The 24481-nt window shown below is 41.4% G+C and overlaps 1 protein-coding gene across 1 annotated transcript in view; it reads left to right on the top strand.

Annotated features, from left to right (window-relative positions):
- Window positions 1-24481, top strand: part of LOC139747028 (uncharacterized) — a 585752-nt gene that overhangs the window by 19258 nt on the left and 542013 nt on the right. Inside the window, exon 2 of the mRNA XM_071658778.1 lies at window positions 4062-4203. Coding sequence (XP_071514879.1) covers window positions 4069-4203 — 135 coding nt within the window. The 5' untranslated portion in view covers window positions 4062-4068. The remainder of the gene's footprint in view (window positions 1-4061; window positions 4204-24481) is intronic.

Genomic DNA, 24481 nt, shown 5'->3' with positions numbered 1-24481 from the left:
CACTCTATTCCTTGCCCTCCTTTCACCCTCCTGCATGTTCAGGCCCCGATCACACAAAATCTTTTTCACTCCATCTTTCTACCTCCAATTCGGTCTCCCACTTCTCCTTGTTCCCTCCACCTCCGACACATATATCCTCTTGGTCAATCTTTCCTCACTCATTCTCTCCATGTGCCCAAACCATTTCAAAACACACTCTTCTGCTCTCTCAACCACGCTCTTTTTATTTCCACACATCTCTCTTACCCTTACGTTACTTACTCGATCAAACCACCTCACACCACACATTGTCCTCAAACATCTCATTTCCAGCACATCCATCCTCCTGCGCACAACTCTATCCATAGCCCACGCCTCGCAACCATACAACATTGTTGGAACCACTATTCCTTCAAACATACCCATTTTTGCTTTCCGAGATAATGTTCTCGACTTCCACACATTCTTCAAGGCTCCCAGAATTTTCGCCCCCTCCCCCACCCTATGATCCACTTCCGCTTCCATGGTTCCATCCGCTGCCAGATCCACTCCTAGATATCTAAAACACTTTACTTCCTCCAGTTTTTCTCCATTCAAACTTACCTCCCAATTTACTTGACCCTCAACCCTACTGTACCTAATAACCTTGCTCTTATTCACATTTACTCTTAACTTTCTTCTTTCACACACTTTACTAAACTCAGTCACCAGCTTCTGCAGTTTCTCACATGAATCAGCCACCAGCGCTGTATCATCAGCGAACAACAACTGACTCACTTCCCAAGCTCTCTCATCCCCAACAGACTTCATACTTGCCCCTCTTTCCAAAACTCTTGCATTCACCTCCCTAACAACCCCATCCATAAACAAATTAAACAACCATGGAGACATCACACACCCCTGCCGCACACCTACATTCACTGAGAACCAATCACTTTCCTCTCTTCCTACACGTACACATGCCTTACATCCTCGATAAAAACTTTTCACTGCTTCTAACAACTTGCCTCCCACACCATATATTCTTAATACCTTCCACAGAGCATCTCTATCAACTCTATCATATGCCTTCTCCAGATCCATAAATGCTACATACAAATCCATTTGCTTTTCTAAGTATTTCTCACATACAATCTTCAAAGCAAACACCTGATCCACACATCCTCTACCACTTCTGAAACCACACTGCTTAATATGCTTAACTGCCGTCTCTCCCATCAGTGAGGTAACGCAAGGAAACAGATGAAGAAGTGTCCAACTCACCCACATACATATGTATATACATAAATGCCCACACACACACACACACATATATATACATTTACATACACAGACCCATAGATATATACACATGTACATATTCATATTTGCTGCCTTCATCCATTTCTGTTGCCACCCCACCACCCATGAAATAGCAACCCCACCTCTTCAGTGAGGTAGTGCCAGGAAAAGACAAAAGAAGGCTACATTCATTAACACTCAGTCTCTAGCTGTCATGTGTAATGCACCGAAACCACAGCTCCCTTTCTACATCCAAGCCCCACAGACCTCTCCATGGTTTACCCCAGATGCTTCACATGCCCTGGTTCAATCCATTGACAGCATGTCGACCCCAGTATACCATATCGTTCCAGTTCACTCTATTCCTTGCATGTCTTTCATCCTCCTGTATATTAGGCCTCGATCACTCAAGATCTTTTTCACTCCTTCCTTCCACCTCTGACACATATATTCTCTGTGTCAATCTTCCTCACTCATTCTCTTCATGTGTCCAAACCACTTCAACACACCCTCTTCTGCTCTCTCAACCACACTTTTTTTTATTACCACACATCTCTTACCCTTTCATTACTTACTCGATCAGCTTTCCATGGTTTACCCCAGACACTTCACATGCCCCGATTCAATCCACTGACAGCACGTCAACCCCGGTATACCACATCGCTCCAATTCACTCTATTCCTTGCCCTCCTTTCACCCTCCTGCATGTTCAGTCCCCGATCACACAAAATCTTTTTCACTCCATCTTTCCACCTCCAATTTGGTCTCCCTCTTCTCCTCGTTCCCTCCACCTCCGACACATATATCCTCTTGGACAATCTTTCCTCACTCATTCTCTCCATGTGCCCAAACCATTTCAAAACACCCTCTTCTGCTCTCTCAACCACGCTCTTTTTATTTCCACACATCTCTCTTACCCCTACGTTACTTACTCGATCAAACCACCTCACACCACACATTGTCCTCAAACATCTTATTTCCAACACATCCACCCTCCTCCGCACAGCCCTATCTATAGCCTATTCTCTTAACCATATAACAGTGTTGGAACCACTATTCCTTCAAACATACCCATTTTTGCTCTCTGAGGTAATGTTCTTGCTTTCCACACATTCTTCAATGCTCCCAGAACCTTTGCCTGTTCCCCCACCTTGTGACTCACTTCTGCTTCCAAGGTTCCATCCACTGCTAAGACCACTCCCACACACACACACACACACACACACACACACACACACACACACACACACACACACACACACACACACACACACATCTACACACCTATTCCTGGCTCAACTAGCAAGTGGTAATAGTGGATAGAAAGGAGCTCAGCCTTTGTCATGGACAGTCCCATCCCAAAGTACCTACCTTACCTTGCTTCTTTATGTAGTATATCCTCAAAACTGCTGGAGTTTCATAATATTGGTTCTGGGGTTACATAACTAACCACAGTAATTTATGTATTTATGAATATAGATGTTTGCTGATGATACAGCGCTGGTGGCTGATTCATGTGAGAAACTGCAGAAGCTGGTGACTGAGTTTGGTAAAGTGTGTGAAAGAAGAAAGTTAAGAGTAAATGTGAATAAGAGCAAGGTTATTAGGTACAGTAGGGTTGAGTGTCAAGTCAATTGGGAGGTAAGTTTGAGTGGAGAAAAACTGGAGGAAGTAAAGTGTTTTAGATATCTGGGAGTGGATATGGCAGCAGATGGAACCATGGAAACGGAAGTGAATCATAGGGTGAGGGAGGGGGCGAAAATCCTGGGAGCCTTGAAGAATGTGTGGAAGTCGAGAACATTATCTCGGAAAGCAAAAATGGGTAAGTTTGAAGGAATAGTGGTTCCAACAATGTTGTATGGTTGCGAGGCATGGGCTATAGATAGAGTTGTGCGCAGGAGGGTGGATGTGCTGGAAATGAGATGTTTGAGGACATAATGTGGTGTGAAGTGGTTTGACCGAGTAAGTAATGTAAGGGTAAGAGAGATGTGTGGAAATAAAAAGAGCGTGGTTGAGAGAGCAGAAGAGGGTGTTTTGAAATGGTTTGGGCACATGGAGAGAATGAGTGAGGAAAGATTGACCAAGAAGATGTATGTGTCAGAGGTGGAAGGAACGAGGAGAAGTGGGAGACCAAATTTTAGGTGGAAAGATGGAGTGAAAAAGATTTTGAGTGATCGGGGCCTGAACATTTAGGAGGGTGAAAGGCGGGCAAGGAATAGAGTGATTTGAATTGGTGTGGTATACCGGGGTCGACGTGCTGTCAATGGATTGAATCAGGACATGTGAAGCGTCTGGGGTAAACCATGGAAAGTTGTGTGGGGCCTGAATGTGGAAAGGGAGCTGTGGTTTCGGGCATTATTGCATGACAGCTAGAGACTGAGTGAGAACGAATGGGGCCTTTGTTGTCTTTTCCTAGCGCTACCTTGCACACATGAGGGGGAGGGGGATGTTATTCCATGTGTGGCGAGGTGGCAATGGGAATGAATAAAGGCAGACAGTGTGAATTGTGTGCATGTGTATATATGTATGTCTGTGTATGTATATATATATGTGTGTGTACATTTAGATGTATGGGTATGTATATTTGCGTGTGTGGACGTGTATGTATATACATGTGTATGGGGGTGGGTTGGGCCATTTTTTTCGTCTGTTTCCTTGCGCTACCTCGGAAACGCGGGAGACAGCGACAAAGCAAAAAAAAAAAAAAATGAATATAAATGTAAATATGAATGATGCTTTAGAATGCTTTTGGAATTATCCAAGATTAATTTGAATTAAGTCTTTGGGTTCTGTTTTGCCAGATGCACAATGCCAGTAAGGGGTAGCAGAGTACAGAAACAGGTAAATGAGCGGGGACGTAACTACAGTGTTCACAGTCGTAATAGTAATCTGGGTTCATTAGGAAGAGATCACCATGGACCTCCAGATTTTTCAATGGATATGGTGAGTATTGAATTACCTTTTTATATTAAAGTTGCATAGGTATGTATATTTGCGTGTGTGGTTGTGTGTGTGTGTACATTGTGTATGGGGGTGGGTTGTGCCATTTCTTTCGCCTGTTTCCTTGCGCTACCTCGCAAACGCGGGAGACAGCGACAAAGCAAAATAAATATGATACACACTTCTCTACAGTATATGATATTTGTGCAGTACATTGAATGCTAAGCTTCTTTAACATCTGGGGCACAAGATTTTTTAATAGTGCCTGCAACTTTTAGAACCAGAGTGGGCATTATTGTGAACTATATCTCCTAAACTGTGGATGTGAGAAAGCCTGGCTACCACTGTATGTGAAAAACACAAGAAGAAATAATAGAAACATTTTTATAGAATTAAAGGTATGCATGTAGAAGGATGAAAAATGAAAGATGTACAACCTCTTTTTCTGCCTTTGTTTTTTATAAGTGAAGCTACATTCTCCGTATAATATAAGAATAGCAGGAATTTTTTGCTTTATATTTGATAACCATTTCCCATATTAGGAAAGTGGCACCAGAAAACAAAAAAAGACACACCCACTTGCACACACACACACACACACACACACACACACACACACACACACACACATATATATGTATATATCATTTAATATGGGTAAAACTGAAAGTTGATGGAGAGAGATGTGTGATTATTGGTGCATATGCACCTGGGCATGAGAAGAAAGATCATGAGAGGCAAGTGTTTTGGGAGCAGCTGAATGAGTGTGTTAGTGGTTTTGATGCACGAGACCAGGTTATAGTGATGGGTGATTTGAATGCAAAGGTGAGTAATGTGGCAGTTGAGGGAATAATTGGTATACATGGGGTGTTCAGTGTTGTAAATGGAAATGGTGAAGTGCTTGTAGATTTATGTGCTGAAAAAGGACTGGTGATTGGGAAGACCTGGTTTAAAAAGCGAGATATACATAAGTATATGTGTAAGTAGGAGAGATGGCCAGAGAGCGTTATTGGATTACGTGTTAATTGACAGGCGCACGAAAGAGAGACTTTTGGATGTTAATGTGCTGAGAGGTGCAACTGGAGGGATGTCTGATCATTATCTTGAGGCGAAGGTGAAGATTTGTATGGGTTTTCAGAAAAGAAGAGTGAATGTTGGGGTGAAGAGGGTGGTGAGAGTAAGTGAGCTTGGGAAGGAGACTTGTGTGAGGAAGTACCAGGAGAGACTGAGTACAGAATGGAAAAAGGTGAGAACAATGGAAGTAAGGGGAGTGGGGGAGGAATGGGATGTATTTAAGGAATCACTGATGGATTGTGCAAAAGATGCTTGTGGCATGAGAAGAGTGGGAGGTGGGTTGATTAGAAAGGGTAGTGAGTGGTGGGATGAAGAAGTAAGATTATTAGTGAAAAGAGAAGAGAGGCATTTGGACGATTTTTGCAGGGAAAAAATGCAATTGAGTGGGAGATGTATAAAAGAAAGAGACAGGAGGTCAAGAGAAAGGTGCAAGAGGTGAAAATGAGGGCAAATGAGAGTTGGGGTGAGAGAGTATCATTAAATTTTAGGGAGAATAAAAAGATGTTCTGGAAGGAGGTAAATAAAGTGCGTAAGACAAGGAAGCAAATGGGAACTTCAGTGAAGGGCGCAAATGGGGAGGTGATAACAAGTAGTGGTGATGTGAGAAGGAGATGGAGTGAGTATTTTGAAGGTTTGTTGAATGGGTTTGATGATAGAGTGGCAGATATAGGGTGTTTTGGTCGAGGTGGTGTGCAAAGTGAGAGGGTTAGGGAAAATGATTTGGTAAACAGAGAAGAGGTAGTAAAAGCTTTGTGGAAGATGAAAGCCGGCAAGGCAGCAGGTTTGGATGGTATTGCTGTGGAATTTATTAAAAAAGGGGGTGACTGTATCATTGACTGGTTGGTAAGGTTATTTAATGTATGTATGACTCATGGTGAGGTGCCTGAGGATTGGCGGAATGCGTGCATAGTGCCATTGTACAAAGGCAAAGGGGATAAGAGTGAGTGCTCAAATTACAGAGGTATAAGTTTGTTGAGTATTCCTGGTAAATTATATGGGAGGGTATTGATTGAGAGGGTGAAGGCATGTACAGAGCATCAGATTGGGGAAGAGCAGTGTAGTTTCAGAAGTGGTAGAGGATGTGTGGATCAGGTGTTTGCTTTGAAGAATGTATGTGAGATATACTTAGAAAAGCAAATGGATTTGTATGTAGCATTTATGGATCTGGAGAAGGCATATGATAGAGTTGATAGAGATGCTCTGTGGAAGGTATTAAGAATATATGGTGTGGGAGGCAAGTTGTTAGAAGCAGTGAAAAGTTTTTATCGAGGATGTAAGGCATGTGTACGTGTAGGAAGAGAAGAAAGTGATTGGTTCTCAGTGAATGTAGGTTTGCGGTAGGGGTGTGTGATGTCTCCATGGTTGTTTGATTTGTTTATGGATGGGGTTGTTAGGGAGGTGAATGCAAGAGTTTTGGAAAGAGGGGCAAGTATGAAGTCTGTTGGGGATGAGAGAGCTTGGGAAGTGAGTCAGTTGTTGTTTGCTGATGATACAGCGCTGGTGGCTGATTCATGTGAGAAACTGCAGAAGCTGGTGACTGAGTTTGGTAAAGTGTGTGAAAGAAGAAAGTTAAGAGTAAATGTGAATAAGAGCAAGGTTATTAGGTACAGTAGGGTTGAGGGTCAAGTCAATTGGGAGGTAAGTTTGAATGGAGAAAAACTGGAGGAAGTAAAGTGTTTTAAATATCTGGGAGTGGATCTGGCAGCGGATGGAACCATGGAAGCGGAAGTGAATCATAGGGTGGGGAAGGGGGCGAAAATCCTGGGAGCCTTGAAGAATGTGTGGAAGTCGAGAACATTATCTCGGAAAGCAAAAATGGGTATGTTTGAAGGAATAGTGGTTCCAACAATGTTGTATGGTTGCGAGGCGTGGGCTATGGATAGAGTTGTGCGCAAGAGGGTGGATGTGCTGGAAATGAGATGTTTGAGGACAATGTGTGGTGTGAGGTGGTTTGATCGAGTAAGTAACGTAAGGGTAAGAGAGATGTGTGGAAATAAAAAGAGCGTGGTTGAGAGAGCAGAAGAGGGTGTTTTGAAATGGTTTGGGCACATGGAGAGAATGAGTGAGGAAAGATTGACCTAGAGGAGATATGTGTCAGAGGTGGAGGGAACGAGGAGAAGTGGGAGACCAAATTGGAGGTGGAAAGATGGAGTGAAAAAGATTTTGTGTGATCGGGGCCTGAACATACAGGAGGGTGAAAGGAGGGCAAGGAATAGAGTGAATTGGATCGATGTGGTATACCGGGGTTGACGTGCTGTCAGTGGATTGAATCAGGGCATATGAAGCGTCTGGGGTAAACCATGGAAAGCTGTGTAGGTATGTATATTTGCGTGTGTGGACGTATGTATATACATGTGTATGGGGGGGGGTTGGGCCATTTCTTTCGTCTGTTTCCTTGCGCTACCTCGCAAACGCGGGAGACAGCGACAAAGCAAAAAAAAAAAAAAACATATATATATATATATATATATATATATATATATATATATATATATATATATATATATATATATATATATATTTTTTTTTATTTTTTTTATTTTTTTTTTTATTTATTTTTTATACTTTGTCGCTGTCTCCCGCGTTTGCGAGGTAGCGCAAGGAAACAGACGAAAGAAATGGCCCAACCCCCCCCCATACACATGTACATACACACGTCCACACACGCAAATATACATACCTACACAGCTTTCCATGGTTTACCCCGGACGCTTCACATGCCTTGATTCAATCCACTGACAGCACGTCAACCCCTGTATACCACATCACTCCAATTCACTCTATTTCTTGCCCTCCTTTCACCCTCCTGCATGTTCAGGCCCCGATCACACAAAATCCTTTTCACTCCAGCTTTCCACCTCCAATTTGGTCTCCCTCTTCTCCTCGTTCCCTCCACCTCCGACACATATATCCTCTTGGTCAATCTTTCCTCACTCATTCTCTCCATGTGCCCAAACCATTTCAAAACACCCTCTTCTGCTCTCTCAACCACGCTCTTTTTATTTCCACACATCTCTCTTACCCTTACGTTACTTACTCGATCAAACCACCTCACACCACACATTGTCCTCAAACATCTCATTTCCAGCACATCCATCCTCCTGCGCACAACTCTATCCATAGCCCACGCCTCGCAACCATACAACATTGTTGGAACCACTATTCCTTCAAACATACCCATTTTTGCTTTCCGGGATAATGTTCTCGACTTCCACACATTTTTCAAGGCTCCCAAAATTTTCGCCCCCTCCCCCACCCTATGATCCACTTCCGCTTCCATGGTTCCATCCGCTGACAGATCCACTCCCAGATATCTAAAACACTTCACTTCCTCCAGTTTTTCTCCATTCAAACTCACCTCCCAATTGACTTGACCCTCAACCCTACTGTACCTAATAACCTTGCTCTTATTCACATTTACTCTTAACTTTCTTCTTCCACACACTTTACCAAACTCCGTCACCAGCTTCTGCAGTTTCTCACATGAATCCGCCACCAGCGCTGTATCATCAGCGAACAACAACTGACTCACTTCCCAAGCTCTCTCATCCCCAACAGACTTCATACTTGCCCCTCTTTCCAAAACTCTTGCATTTACCTCCCTAACAACCCCATCCATCGTTTTTGCATTTCCAAAGTTGCCAGTCATAATAACAGTACCAAATATTCTTCATCTTTAGATGAACCTCACCAAAATAATGAACATTGTTTTTGTCCACACATTATTGATTGTTACAATGCACTTGCTATATAGATTTATCAGCTTTTTTCCCATCATTCCATGAAAAAAAAGAATTGCAACATAAACCATATTATAGAGTAGGTGAAAGAATACTTCCCACGTATTCCTCGCGTGTCGTAGAAAGCGACTAGAGGTGACGGGAGCGGGGGGCCGGAAATCCTTCCCTCCTTGTATTAACTTTCTAAAATGGGAAACAGATATATATATATATATATATATATATATATATATATATATATATATATATATATATATATATTCACTGAGTACCAATCACTTTCCTCTCTTCCTACACGTACACATGCCTTACATCCTCAATAAAAACTTTTCACTGCTTCTAACAACTTGCCTCCCACACCATATATTCTTAATACCTTCCACAGAGCATCTCTATCAACTCTATCATATGCCTTCTCCAGATCCATAAATGCTACATACAAATCCATTTGCTTTTCTAAGTATTTCTCACATACATTCTTCAAAGCAAACACCTGATCCACACATCCTCTACCACTTCTGAAACCACACTGCTCTTCCCCAGTCTGATGCTCTGTACATGCCTTCACCCTCTCAATCAATACCCTCCCATATAATTTACCAAGAATGCTCAACAAACTTATACCTCTGTAATTTGAGCACTCACTCTTATCCCCTTTGCCTTTGTACAATGGCACTATGCACGCATTCCGCCAATCCTCAGGCACCTCACCGTGAGTCATACATACATTAAATAACCTTACCAACCAGTCAACAATACAGTCACCCCCTTTTTTAATAAATTCCACTGCAATACCATCCAAACCTGCTGCCTTGCCGGCTTTCATCTTCCGCAAAGCTTTCACTACCTCTTCTCTGTTTACCAAATCATTTTCCCTAACCCTCTCACTTTGCACACCACCTCGACCAAAACACCCTATATCTGCCACTCTATCATCAAACACTGAATTCAACAAACCTTCAAAATACTCACTCCATCTCCTTCTCACATCACCACTACTTGTTATCACCTCCCCATTTGCGCCCTTCACTGAAGTTCCCATTTGCTCCCTTGTCTTACGCACTTTATTTACCTCCTTCCAGAACATCTTTTTATTCTCCCTAAAATTTAATGATACTCTCTCACCCCAACTCTCATTTGCCCTCTTTTTCACCTCTTGCACCTTTCTCTTGACCTCCTGTCTCTTTCTTTTATACATCTCCCACTCAATTGCATTTTTTCCCTGCAAAAATCGTCCAAATGCCTCTCTCTTCTCTTTCACTAATACTCTTACTTCTTCATCCCACCACTCACTACCCTTTCTAATCAACCCACCTCCCACTCTTCTCATGCCACAAGCATCTTTTGCGCAATCCATAACTGATTCCCCAAATACATCCCATTCCTCCCCCACTCCCCTTACTTCCATTGTTCTCACCTTTTTCCATTCTGTACTCAGTCTCTCCTGGTACTTCCTCACACAGGTCTCCTTCCCAAGCTCACTTACTCTCACCACCCTCTTCACCCCAACATTCACTCTTCTTTTCTGAAAACCCATACAAATCTTCACCTTAGCCTCCACAAGATAATGATCAGACATCCCTCCAGTTGCACCTCTCAGCACATTAACATCCAAAAGTCTCTCTTTCGCGCGCCTGTCAATTAACACGTAATCCAATAACGCTCTCTGGCCATCTCTCCTACTTACATAAGTATACTTATGTATATCTCGCTTTTTAAACCAGGTATTCCCAATCATCAGTCCTTTTTCAGCACATAAATCTACAAGCTCTTCACCATTCTCTGTTTACCAAATCATTTTCCCTAGTCCTCTCACTTTGCACACCACCTCGACCAAAACACCCTATATCTGCCACTCTATCATCAAACCCATTCAACAAACCTTCAAAATACTTACTCCATCTCCTTCTCACATCACCACTACTTGTTATCACCTCCCCATTTGCACCCTACACTGAAGTTCCCATTTGCTCCCTTGTCTTATGGACTTTATTTACCTCCTTCCAGAACATCTTTTTATTCTCCCTAAAATTTAATGATACTCTCTCACCCCAACTCTCATTTGCCCTCTTTTTCACCTCTTGCACCTTTCTCTTGACCTCCTGTCTCTTTCTTTTATACATCTCCCACTCAATTGCATTTTTTCCTGCAAAAATCGTCCAAATGCCTCTCTTCTCTTTCACTAATAATCTTACTTCTTCATCCCACCACTCACTACCCTTTCTAATCAACCCACCTCCCACTCTTCTCATGCCACAAGCATCTTTTGCGCAATCCATCACTGATTCCCTAAATACATCCCATTCCTCCCCCACTCCCCTTAGTTCCATTGTTCTCACCTTTTTCCATTCTGTACTCAGTCTCTCCTGGTACTTCCTCACACAAGTCTCCTTCCCAAGCTCACTTACTCTCACCACCCTCCTCACCCCAACATTCACTCTTCTTTTCTGAAAACCCATACAAATCTTCACCTTTGCCTCCACAAGATAATGATCAGACATCCCTCCAGTTTCACCTCTCAGCACATTAACATCCAAAAGTCTCTCTTTCACGCGCCTGTCAATTAACACTTAATCCAATAACACTCTATGGCCATCTCTCCTACTTACATACGTATACTTATGTATATCTCGCTTTTTAAACCAGGTATTCCCAATCACCAGTCCTTTTTCAGCACATAAATCTACAAGCTCTTCACCATTTCCATTTACAACACTGAACACCCCATGTATACCAATAATTCCCTCAACTGCCACATTGCTCACCTTTGCATTCAAATCACCCATCACTATAACCTGGTCTCGTGCATCAAAACCACTAACACACTCATTCAGCTGCTCCCAAAACACTTGCCTCTCATGATCTTTCTTCTCATGCCCAGGTGCATATGCACCGATAATCACCCATCTCTGTCCATCAACTTTTGGTTGTTTAATTTGTTTATGGATGGGGTTGTTAGGGAGGTGAATGCAAGAGTTATGGAAAGAGGGGCAATTATGAAGTCTGTTGTGGATGAGTGAGCTTGGGAAGTGAGTCAGTTGTTGTTCGCTGATGATACAGCACTGGTGGCTGATTCCTGTGAGAAACTGCAGAAGCTGGTGACTGAGTTTGGTAAAGTGTGTGAAAGAAGAAAGTTAAGAGTAAATGTGAATAAGAGCAAGGTTATTAGGTACAGTAGGGTTGAGGGTCAAGTCAATTGGGAGGTAAGTTTGAATGGAGAAAAACTGGAGGAAGTAAAGTGTTTTAGATATCTGGGAGTGGATCTGGCAGCGGATGGAACCATGGAAGCGGAAGTGGATCATAGGGTGGGGGAGGGGGCGAAAATCCTGGGAGCCTTGAAGAATGTGTGGAAGTCGAGAACATTATCTCGGAAATAAAAAATGGGTATGTTTGAAGGAATAGTGGTTCAAACAATGTTGTATGGTTGCGGGGCATGGGCTATGGATAGAGTTGTGCGCAGGAGGGTGGATATGCTGGAAATGAGATGTTTGAGGATAATGTGTGGTGTGAGGTGGTTTGATCGAGTAAGTAACGTAAGGGTAAGAGAGATGTGTGGAAATAAAAAGAGCGTGGTTGAGAGAGCAGAAGAGGGTGTTTTGAAATGGTTTAGGCACATGGAGAGAATGAGTGAGGAAAGATTGACCAAGAGGATATATGTGTCAGAGGTGGAGGGAACGAGGAGAAGTGGGAGACCAAATTGGAGGTGGAAAGATGGAGTGAAAAAGATTTTGAGTGATTGGGGCCTGAACATGCAGGAGGGTGAAAGGAGGGCAAGGAATAGAGTGAATTGGATCGATGTGGTATACCGGGGTTGACGTGCTGTCAGTGGATTGAATCAAGGCATGTAAAGCGTCTGGGGTAAATCATGGAAAGCTGTGTAGGTATGTATATTTGCGTGTGTGGACGTGTATGTATATACATGTATATGGGGATGGGTTGGGCCATTTCTTTCATCTGTTTCCTTGCGCTACCTCGCAAATGCGGGAGACAGCGACAAAGCAAAAAAAAAAGAAAAAAAGAAATATATACCGTATATACACATGTACACATTCTTATTTTCTTACCTTCATCCATGCTTGACATCACCCCGCCCTACAGGAAACAGCAAAAATGCATGAAGGGAAAGGAAAAGAAAAACATAATATATCCATTCTCCTCTCTTCCCTCACATCCAATCGCCTCCCCGTGTCAGTGAGGTAGCACCAAGAAACAGACGAAAGTCCACATCCACTCACAATTGTTCTTTAACTGTCGTGTGATTTACCAAAACCACATCTTATTGACATCCAGGCCCCATAGACCTCTTCGTAGTTTACTATTGATGTTTCACATGCTGTTTATCAGACCATTGATGGCATGTTGATCCCAGTATGCCACATCATTTCAATTCACTCTCTCCTGTGCATGCCTTTCACCCTCCTGCATGTTCAGGCCACAATCGCTCAAGCTCTTTTTCACTCTATCCTTCCATCTCCAGTCTGGTCTCCCAGTTCTCCTTGTTCCCTCCACTTCTGACACATATACCCACTTTGTTAACTCTTCTCTTTCATTGTCTCCATATGTCCAAACCATTTAAACATAGTCTCTTCTCTGTCAACCACACTCCTTTTATTTCCATACACCTTTCTTACCTTTTCATCACTTACTTGATCAAACCACCTCACACCACACGTTTTCCTCTAACATTTAATTTCCAATACATCCACCCTCCATTGCACTACCTTATCTATAGCCCATGTCTCACAACCATATACTGTTGCTGGAACTGCTATTCCTTCAAACATACCCATTTTTGCTTTCTGAGATAACGTTTTCTCCTTCCACACACACTTTATCACTCCCAGAACCTTCACCCCCTCCCCCACCCAGTGACTCACTTCCACTTCTATGGTTCCAATCACTTCCAAGTCCATCTAAGATATGTGAACCACTTCACTTCCCCCAACCTCTCTCCATTCAGACTTACATCCTAGTTAACTTATCCCTCAACCCTGCTGAACCTGATAACCTTGCTCTTATTCACATTTACTCTCAACTTTCTCCTTTTAAGCACTTTTCCAAATTCAATCACAAACATCTGCAGCTTCTCACTTAGATCAGCAGCTAGTGCTGTATCATCAACGAATAACAAGTGACTCGCTTCCCGGGCTCTCTCATCCCGGACAGACTGCCTTTACCTCCCTCACAACCCCAATCTGTAAACAAATTAAACAGCCATGGTGATGTCACACACCCTTGCTGCAGACTGACCTGCCCTTGGAACTACTCACTCTCCTCTCTTCCTACTCATACAAATGCCCTACACCCTTGATGAATATTTTTCTGATTCTAGCAGCTTACATGCTACACCTTATATTCTTACAACCTTCCGCAAAGCATCTCTACCAACCCTATCATATTCCTTCTCCAGATCAATCAATACCAAATTCAAATATGTCTGTTTTTCTAAGTATTTCTCATACACATTCTTCAGAGCAAACACCTGATCCACACATCCTCTACCACTTCTGAAACCACACTGCTCTTCCCCAATCAGATTATCTGGACATGCCTTCACCCTCTCAATCAATACCCTCCCATACAACTTACCAGGTATACTCGACAAACCTATATCTCTGTACATAGTATGAACACTTACCTTTATCCCCTTTCCCTTTATACAATGGCACTACACATGTATTGTGCCAATCTTCAGGCACTTCACCATGATTCATGTATACATTGAATGTCCTTACCAACTAATTAACAATACAGTCACCTCCACTCATGCCATCTTGCTGGATTTCACCTGCAAGGCTTTCACTTCCTCTCCTCTTTTCACCAAACCACTTTTCTGGACTTTCTTGCTTTGCATACCACTCTGACCATAGCACCCTACATTTGACATTCCATCCTCAAGAATGTTTCACAATTCCTTATAATACCCACTCCATCTCCTACTCACTTCATCACTACCTGTTTTCACTTTCCCTTTTTGTCCCCTTTGCTGATGTTCCCAATTTGTTCTCTTGTCTTTTGCATATTATTTACTTCCTTCCAAAACATCTTTTTGTTCTGCGTAAAGTTTAATGCTACCCTTTCACTCCAACTCTCATATGACATCTTTTCAACCTCTGCACCTTCCTCGTGACTTGTGCTTTTTCTTTTATACATTTCCCAATCATTTGCACTCCTACCCTGTAAGCACCGCCCAGACATCTCTTTCACCAGTAACTTTACCTCCTAATCCTACCACTCACTACCCTTTCTAACCTGCCCACCTCCCACCTTTCATGTGCCACATGCATCTCTTGCTCATGCCATCACTGCTTCCCTAAATACCTCCCATTCCTCATCCACTCCTTTCACTTCATTTGCTCTGACCTTTTGCCATTCTACACTGAGTCTCTCTTGGTATTTCTTCACACAAGTCTCCTTTCCAAGCTCACTTACTCTCACCACTCTCTTCTCGATGACAGTGTTTCCTCTTTTTCAAAAACCTCTACAAATTGTCACCCTTGCCTCCATCAAGATAGCGGTCAGGCATCCCACCAATTGCCCCTTTCAGTGCATTTGCATCCAAAAGTCTTTCACACACATACATCAATTAATATGCAATTTAATGATGCCTGTTGACCATCTCTCTTACATACATATACTTTTTAACCCAGATATTCCCAGTTACCAAGACAGTCTTTTTCAGCACATAACTCCTCAAGCTCTTTATCATTTTTATTCATAACACTGAATACCCTATGCGAACCAATCATACCCTCAACTGCCACATTACTTACATTTGCATTTAAATCATGTATCACTGATGCCCGTTCCCATGCACCAGAAAAATTATGACATGATCACTCAGCTGCTCCGAAAACACTTTCCTCTCTTGATCTTTCTTCTCATGACTAGGTTAATAAGCACCAATAATCACCCATCTCTTGCCGTCCACTCAGTTTTACCCACATCATTGTAGCATTTACTTCCTTACACACTCTATTACACACAACTACAATTGCTTCAGGATTAGTGCTACTCCTTCTTTAGCTCTTGTCCTCTCACCAACCCCTGACTTTGCTCCTAAGGTATTTCCAAACCATTCTTCCCCTTTATCCTTGACCTTTGTTTCACTTAGAGCCAGAACATCAAGGTTTCTTTCCTCAAACATGCTACCTCTCCTCTCTTCTCATCTTGGTTACACCTACAAACATTCAGACTCCCCAGTCTGATCCTTCGAGGAGGATGAGTACTCCCTGCCTGGCTCCTTCTGTTTCCTCTTTTAGAAATTGAAGGACAAGAAGGGGAGGGGTTCCAGGCCCCTGCTCCTGTTCCCTTTCGTCACCTCTATAACATGCAGGGAATATAGAGGTAGAATTCTTTCTCTCCTATCTCATGGAAAAACTTAGAAACATAAATTCTTATTATATTGAAGGTATGGATGTAGAATTTTAACAAATTAGAATATTAGATTATTTACTTACCTTTGCTTTTCCCTGTTGGCATGCAGTTCAAAACAGTGGTGTAAAATTTGTCTTGTGTGGTGTGTGTCAGAGTTGATCATAAACCATCAAATGATGTGTCTCACAGTTGAAGGGATGAAAAGGCTTTAGATAATCATTTGCAAAGTGTAAGAGCAACTAGGATGTAGTATTTATGTAGACCTGTGGGTTGCAGTTTCAAGCGGCTTTAACCTCACACTGAGATATGGGTGTAGATGACCTCAGAGATCAACATCAGGTGAAATGTATTCTGTGACTAATTAATGTGAGCATTTGCATTGTCATTTCTTTATATATATTCACTCATTTATTCAATGTATGGTTACCTGTGATATATGCTGCACATCAAATGGCTTTGATCTTGCATCCTATACAAAGTGTATGATTTTCGGCTCTTCATTGGAATTTAAAATAGTTTAATTGAAAGTATTGCTCTCGCAATGTGAATTGGTAGATGTTAAATCAGTAGGAGTATATGAACTCCAAACCAGTTCCTGTAATATATCAGATCATAAGCTCACAGTTCAACCCCCCCCCCAAGAAAAAAAAGAATACATGTTTTTCAGGCACAGTGTACACCATACTAAGATCGGATAATATCAGGCATTGTGATGCAGTTGTTCCATGTATGGTTGACATTCAAAACATTCTTCGTTTGAAATTTTGGAGAGATGTACAAAAAAGTTAGTTGATGTAACAATATTCCCTCAGGCTACTGCCATGATTTGACCTGGAATGGAAGACTAGCCATTTATTGATATGCATGAACTTAAGACTAAAAGTTAAGTAAAACAAAGGAATACGAAGATATTCAAACAGCAACATAACATTGAGTCCTTTCAAGGCTGTCTGTGATATTGGAAGAGTTTAGAAACTCAAGAGAGTATGTTAAGAGGAGAAAAGTTTGCAAATGATCTACAGAAACATACTGTATCTGTTGACTTTACATGTAATAGAGTTAATGCAAGTTTTGTCAAATCTTTTCTTCAATGTATCTGTGATGCTGGTTTGAATTACTGTAGTGTTATCGGTAAATAATTTCAAATGTTAACAATCCTGTTGCAGAAAAAGTAGTTATTTTGCTTCATTTAAAGTACAATGTGTTCCCATAGGTTTGCATCCATTACTGCAAGTGAAATCAGACAAATAACTCTTAACTCTATAGAGTGAGATTATCAAACCGTTGATAATTTTGAAACCTCTTTTAACATCACCTCTTAACTTTCCCCTTTCTTGAATAAGTGTAAGTCATCTGACTGGCTCACAAAGGATTTACTTCTCAGTCAGCCATCATTGTGTTTGCTTGCAGGTGCACTATTTCCATTTTGTCTGTCTTATTCAAGTAGGATGACCAAAACTAAAGACAGTATTTAGGAGGGGATGCACAAGGGAATATGAATAGTAAGGATTAGTTTTTTAGGCTTAAATTTGAATGCCCCACCTATGAATCCAAGAATTTTGTTCAACTTTTTCCAGCTTTTATGCACTGGTTACTTGATTTTATGTTATTTTGTTCAACTTTTTCCAGCTTTTATGCACTGGTTACTTGATTTTATGTTATTAAAGATTATTACACCTATCTTTCTCATTTACCTTTTGAAGCTTAATAGAATTCATGCGAAAACTATCCATTTCATTTAACCGATGTGTAAAACTTTGCCCCCCCCTTTTTTTTTTTTATCAAAATTCATTGGCCTTCAGTTCTATGTCACTTTCAAGTTGTAGGTGTTTAATTTCTGTTATAGATTAATTTATCAGCTTGTTAGTGCCTTTGAATTTTGATAACTTTCTGCACAGCTCATTATCACTGTCACCGTTATGATGAAAAAGAGAATTGGTCTCAGTATTGATCTCTAACACTTCACTTAGTATGTCTAACCATTCTTTGGCTTAACCATTAGTCACTGCTCTTTATTTACATCCAATCAGCCAATATTTTGTACAATGAAGTATACAGCCCAGTCTTTACCATATGACTTAACTTTTGGTAGTACTTTGTGATGTGAACTTTATTGAACGCTTTTTGAAAATCTAAGCACATGATAACTGCCTTACTGTCATCATACATGCTGATTTCATCACCAAAGACATCAAACACATGTATCATACATGAACAGTTTGGTCAAAAACCATATTGAGAATCAATTGGTAAGTGATGATCCTCAAAATTATCTACATTCTTGCCTCAAATGATAGTTTTTATGAATGTTGAACTCTTTGGGCAGTACTTATTATCTTTTTTTAGTATCAATACTATAATGGCAAACTTCCAGTCCTCAGGAACTTCCTGCATTTTAGAAAGTAACTAATTGATGAGGGCACTAAAGGACTTAAACTGTCTCAATTTTTGTTTTTTCATTGTCCTTGGATAAAACATATCTAAGCCCAGTATTTTATCCGTTTATTCCATGCAGTTCTGATTGTATATCTGACTGTGTCAATATGTTTTAGAATGTTTTCTTTTCCTGGCAGTGGTCCTTGATCTAGGAAATAAATTGTGTCTTCATTGGTAAATATTTATTATTTATTATACTTTGTCGCTGTCTCCCGCATTAGCGAGGTAACGCAAGGAAACACGAAAGAATGGCCCAACCCACCCACATACACATCTATATACATACACGTCCACATACGCACATATACATACTTATACATTTCAATGTATACATATATTTATTTATTTATTTATTTTGCTTTGTCGCTGTCTCCCGCCGTAGCGAGGTAGCGCAAGGAAACAGACGAAAGAATGTCCCAACCCGCCCACATACACATGTATATACATACACGTCCATACACGCAAATATACATACCTATACATCTCAATGTACACATATATATACACACAAAGACATATACATATATACACCTGTACATAATTCATACTGTCTGCCTTAATTGTTCCCATTGCCACCCCGCCACACATGGAATAACAACCCCCTCCCCCCTCATGTGTGCGAGGTAGCGCTAGGAAAAGACACCAAAGGCCCCATTCATTCACACTCAGTCTCTAGCTGTCATGCAATAATGCTCCGAAACCACAGCTCCCTTTCCACATCCAGGCCCCACACAACTTTCCATGGTTTACCCCAGACGCTTCACATGCCCTGGTTCAATCCATTGACAGCACGTTGACCCCGATATACCACATCGTTCCAATTCACTCTATTCCTTGCATGCCTTTCACCCTCCTGCATGTTCAGGCCCCGATCACACAAAATCTTTTTCACTCCATCTTTCCACCTAAAATTTGGTCTCCCACTTCTCCTCGTTCCCTCCACCTCTGACACATATATCCCCTTTGTCAATCTTTCCTCACTCATTCTCTCCATGTGACCAAACCATTTCAAAACACCCTCTTCTGCTCTCTCAAGCACACTCTTTTTATTTCCACACATCTCTCTTACCCTTACATTACTTACTCGATCAAACCACCTCACACCACATATTGTCCTCAAACATCTCATTTCCAGCATATCCACCCTCCTGCGCACAACTCTATCCATAGCCCATGCCTCGCAACCATACAACATTTTTGGAACCACTGTTCCTTCAAACATACCCATTTTTGCTTTCCGAGATAATGTTCTCGACTTCCAAACATTCTTCAATGCTCCCAGAATTTTCGCCCCCTCCCCCACCCTATGATTCACTTCCGCTTCCATGGTTCCATCCGCTGCCAGATCCACTCCCAGATATCTAAAACACTTTACTTCCTCCAGTTTTCCTCCATTCAAACTTACCTCCCAATTGTGTGTGTATATATATATATATATATATATATATATATATATATATTTTTTTTTTTTTTTTCATACTATTCGCCATTTCCCGCGATAGCGAGGTAGTGTTAAGAACAGAGGACTGGGCCTTTGAGGGAATATCCTCACCTGGCCCCCTTCTCTGTTCCTTCTTTTGGAAAATTAAAAAAGAAAAAAAAAAAGAGAGGGGAGGATTTCCAGCCCCTCGCTCCCTCCCCTTTTAGTCGCCTTCTACGACAAAATTAAGAGTACAATGTTACTATCAAAGCATTTTACTGCATATAACATGGGATTACATTGCAAGATCATTTTAGGTAAACAACTTTCAAGAAGACTACTTGTTTAGATCAATTTATCTTGTAACTGTTATCTGCATTTAATTCTATACTGTAGCAAAATATTTCTCAGTATGTTGTACCCTTACTTTTTGGAAACACAATCAAACTGCAATGAAATTTACTTTCTGAAAACACAATCAAATAGCAATGAAATTTACTTTCTGAAAATACAATCAAATTGCAATGAATTTCAAAGTTATTAATAATTGTAATCATAACATACTCAGCTGAAGTAAATAAAACACATATACCATGGAGTAGTTCGTGAGGCTTTGCTATGGGCGAAAGTCTCTGTACTGTCCATGACAGACAGAGTGGACGTGTGAGACTGATGCCAATGTTCATTTTTTCCTGACACTTCTTTGTGAAAAGGCCATTATGTATAAAAATAAATCTGATCATAAGTATGAATCTAGCAGCGTTTAATATAAAGATAAGAATGCGGAAGCTTTTTGATACTGTAATTTCAATGTTTAAAGTAGGAAATATTCTTACATTTAGTGTGTGACCTCAATTTCTCAAAGTACCTCAGTGACGGAGTTTGGTAAAGTGTGTGGAAGAAGAAAGTTAAGAGTAAATGTGAATAAGAGCAAGGTTATTAGGTACAGTAGGGTTGAGGGTCAAGTCAATTGGGAGGTGAGTTTGAATGGAGAAAAACTGGAGGAAGTGAAGTGTTTTAGATATCTGGGAGTGGATCTGTCAGCGGATGGAACCATGGAAGCGGAAGTGGATCATAGGGTGGGGGAGGGGGCGAAAATTTTGGGAGCCTTGAAAAATGTGTGGAAGTCGAGAACATTATCCCGGAAAGCAAAAATGGGTATGTTTGAAGGAATAGTAGTTCCAACAATGTTGTATGGTTGCGAGGCGTGGGCTATGGTTAGAGTTGTGCGCAGGAGGATGGATGTGCTGGAAATGAGATGTTTGAGGACAATGTGTGGTGTGAGGTGGTTTGATCGAGTAAGTAACGTAAGGGTAAGAGAGATGTGTGGAAATAAAAAGAGCGTGGTTGAGAGAGCAGAAGAGGGTGTTTTGAAATGGTTTGGGCACATTGAGAGAATGAGTGAGGAAAGATTGACCAAGAGGATATATGTGTCGGAGGTGGAGGGAACGAGGAGAAGAGGGAGACCAAATTGGAGGTGGAAAGATGGAGTGAAAAGGATTTTGTGTGATCGGGGCCTGAACATGCAGGAGGGTGAAAGGAGGGCAAGGAATAGAGTGAATTGGAGCAATGTGGTATACAGGGGTTGACGTGCTGTCAGTGGATTGAATCAAGGCATGTGAAGCGTCCGGGGTAAACCATGGAAAGCTGTGTAGGTATGTATATTTGCGTGTGTGGACGTGTGTATATACATGTGTATGGGGGTGGGTTGGGCCATTTCTTTCGTCTGTTTCCTTGCGCTACCTCGCAAACGCGGGAGACAGCGACAAAGTATAAAAAAAAAAAAAAAGAAAAAAAAAAACCTCAGTAGCATATACTTTTTTATTGAAGGCCACTGTCATGGACAAAAATATCATATTTCTAGCAAGACCCAACTTATTAAAGAAAATAGTTGTTAGTCACACTGGCTTTTAGATTTACAGCTTTACAGTAACTGAGTTTTAATTCTTATTAATATCAAAGAATTACTGGGATGTGAAAACAAACATATCAACATTACAGTTACTAGGATGTAAAAACAAATATATAACTTTAAATAATTATATATATATATATATATATATATATATTTTTTTTTTTTGCTTTGTCGCTGTCTCCCGCGTTTGCGAGGTAGCGCAAGGAAACAGACGAAAGAAATGGCCCAACCCACCCCCATACACATGTATATACATACGTCCACACACGCAAATATACATACCTACACAGCTTTCTATGGTTTACCCCAGATGCTTGCAATGCAAGAGTTTTGGAAAGAGGGGCAAGTATGAAGTCTGTTGGGGATGAGAGAGCTTGGGAAGTGAGTCAGTTGTTGTTCGCTGATGATACAGCGCTGGTGGCTGATTCATGTGAGAAACAGCAGAAGCTGGTGACTGAGTTTGGTAAAGTGTGTGAAAGAAGAAAGTTAAGAGTAAATGTGAATAAGAGCAAGGTAATTAGGTACAGTAGGGTTGAGGGTCAAGTCAATTGGGAGGTAAGTTTGAATGGAGAAAAACTGGAGGAAGTAAAGTGTTTTAAATATCTGGGAGTGGATCTGGCAGCGGATGGAACCATGGAAGCGGAAGTGGATCATAGGGTGGGGGAGGGGGCGAAAATGCTGGGAGCCTTGAAGAATGTGTGGAAGTCGAGAACATTATCTCGGAAAGGAAAAATGGGTATGTTTGAAGGAATAGTGGTTCCAACAATGTTGTATGGTTGCGAGGCGTGGGCTATGGATAGAGTTGTGCGCAGGAGGATGGATGTGCTGGAAATGAGATGTTTGAGGACAATGTGTGGTGTGAGATGGTTTGATCGAGTAAGTAACGTAAGGGTAAGAGAGATGTGTGGAAATAAAAAGAGCGTGGTTGAGAGAGCAGAAGAGGGTGTTTTGAAATGGTTTGGGCACATGGAGAGAATGAGTGAGGAAAGATTGACCAAGAGGATATATGTGTCGGAGGTGGAGGGAACGAGGAGAAGTGGGAGACCAAATTTTAGGTGGAAAGATGGAGTGAAAAAGATTTTGTGTGATCGGGGCCTGAACTTGCAGGAGGGTGAAAGGAGGGCAAGGAATAGAGAGAATTGGAGCGATGTGGTATACCGGGGTTGACGTGCTGTCAGTGGATTGAATCAGGGCATGTGAAGCGTCTGGGGTAAATCATGGAAAGCTGTGTAGGTATGTATATTTGCGTGTGTGGACGTATGTATATACATGTGTATGGGGGAGGGTTGGGCCATTTCTTTCGTCTGTTTCCTTGCGCTGCCTCGCAAACGCGGGAGACAGCGACAAAGTATAATAAAAAAAATAAATTATTTATATATATATATATATATATATATATATATATACATACACAGACGTATACATATATACACATGTACATAATTCATACTTGCTGCCTTTATTCAATCTCGTCGCCACCCCGCCATACATGGAATGACACCCCTTTTCCCCCCGCACGTGTGCAAGGTAGTGCTAGGAAAAGACAACAAAGGCCACATTCGTTCATACTCAGTGTCTATCAAAACCACAGCTGCATTTCCACATCCAGGCCCCACAAAACTTTCCATGGTTTACCCCAGATGCTTCACATGCCCCAGATGCTTCACATGGTGCAATCCATTTACAGCACATCGGCCCCGGTATACCACAGCGTTCCAATTCACTCTGTTCCTTGCGTGCCTTTCACCCTCCTGTATGTTCAGGTCCCGGTCGCTCAAAATATTTTTCACTCCATCCTTCCACCTCCAATTTGGTCTCTCACTCCTTGTTTCCTCCAACTCTGAAACATATATCCTCTTTGTCAATCTTTCCTCACTCATTCTCTCCATGTGACCAAATAATTTCAATACACCCTCCTCTACTCTCTCAACCACACACTTTTTATGACAACTCATCTCTCTTACCCTTTCATTACTTACTTGATCAAATCACCTCACACCATATATTGTCCTCAAACATCTCATTTCCAGCATATCCACCCTCCTGCGCACAACTCTATCCATATATATATATATATTATATATATATATATTATATATATATATATTTTTTTTTTTTTTTGCTTTGTCGCTGTCTCCCGCGTTTGCGAGGTAGCGCAAGGAAACAGACAAAGAAATGGCCCAACCCACCCCCATACACATGTATATACATACGTCCACACACGCAAATATACATACCTACACAGCTTTCCATGGTTTACCCCAGATGCTTCACATGCCCCAGATGCTTCACATGCCCCAGATGCTTCACATGGTGCAA

The sequence above is a fragment of the Panulirus ornatus genome, chromosome 5 (genome assembly GCF_036320965.1).
Source record: "Panulirus ornatus isolate Po-2019 chromosome 5, ASM3632096v1, whole genome shotgun sequence".
NCBI lineage: Eukaryota > Metazoa > Arthropoda > Malacostraca > Decapoda > Palinuridae > Panulirus > Panulirus ornatus.
Note: the sequence above shows the minus strand (reverse complement) of the source record. Positions and strands in the feature narration are given on the sequence as shown.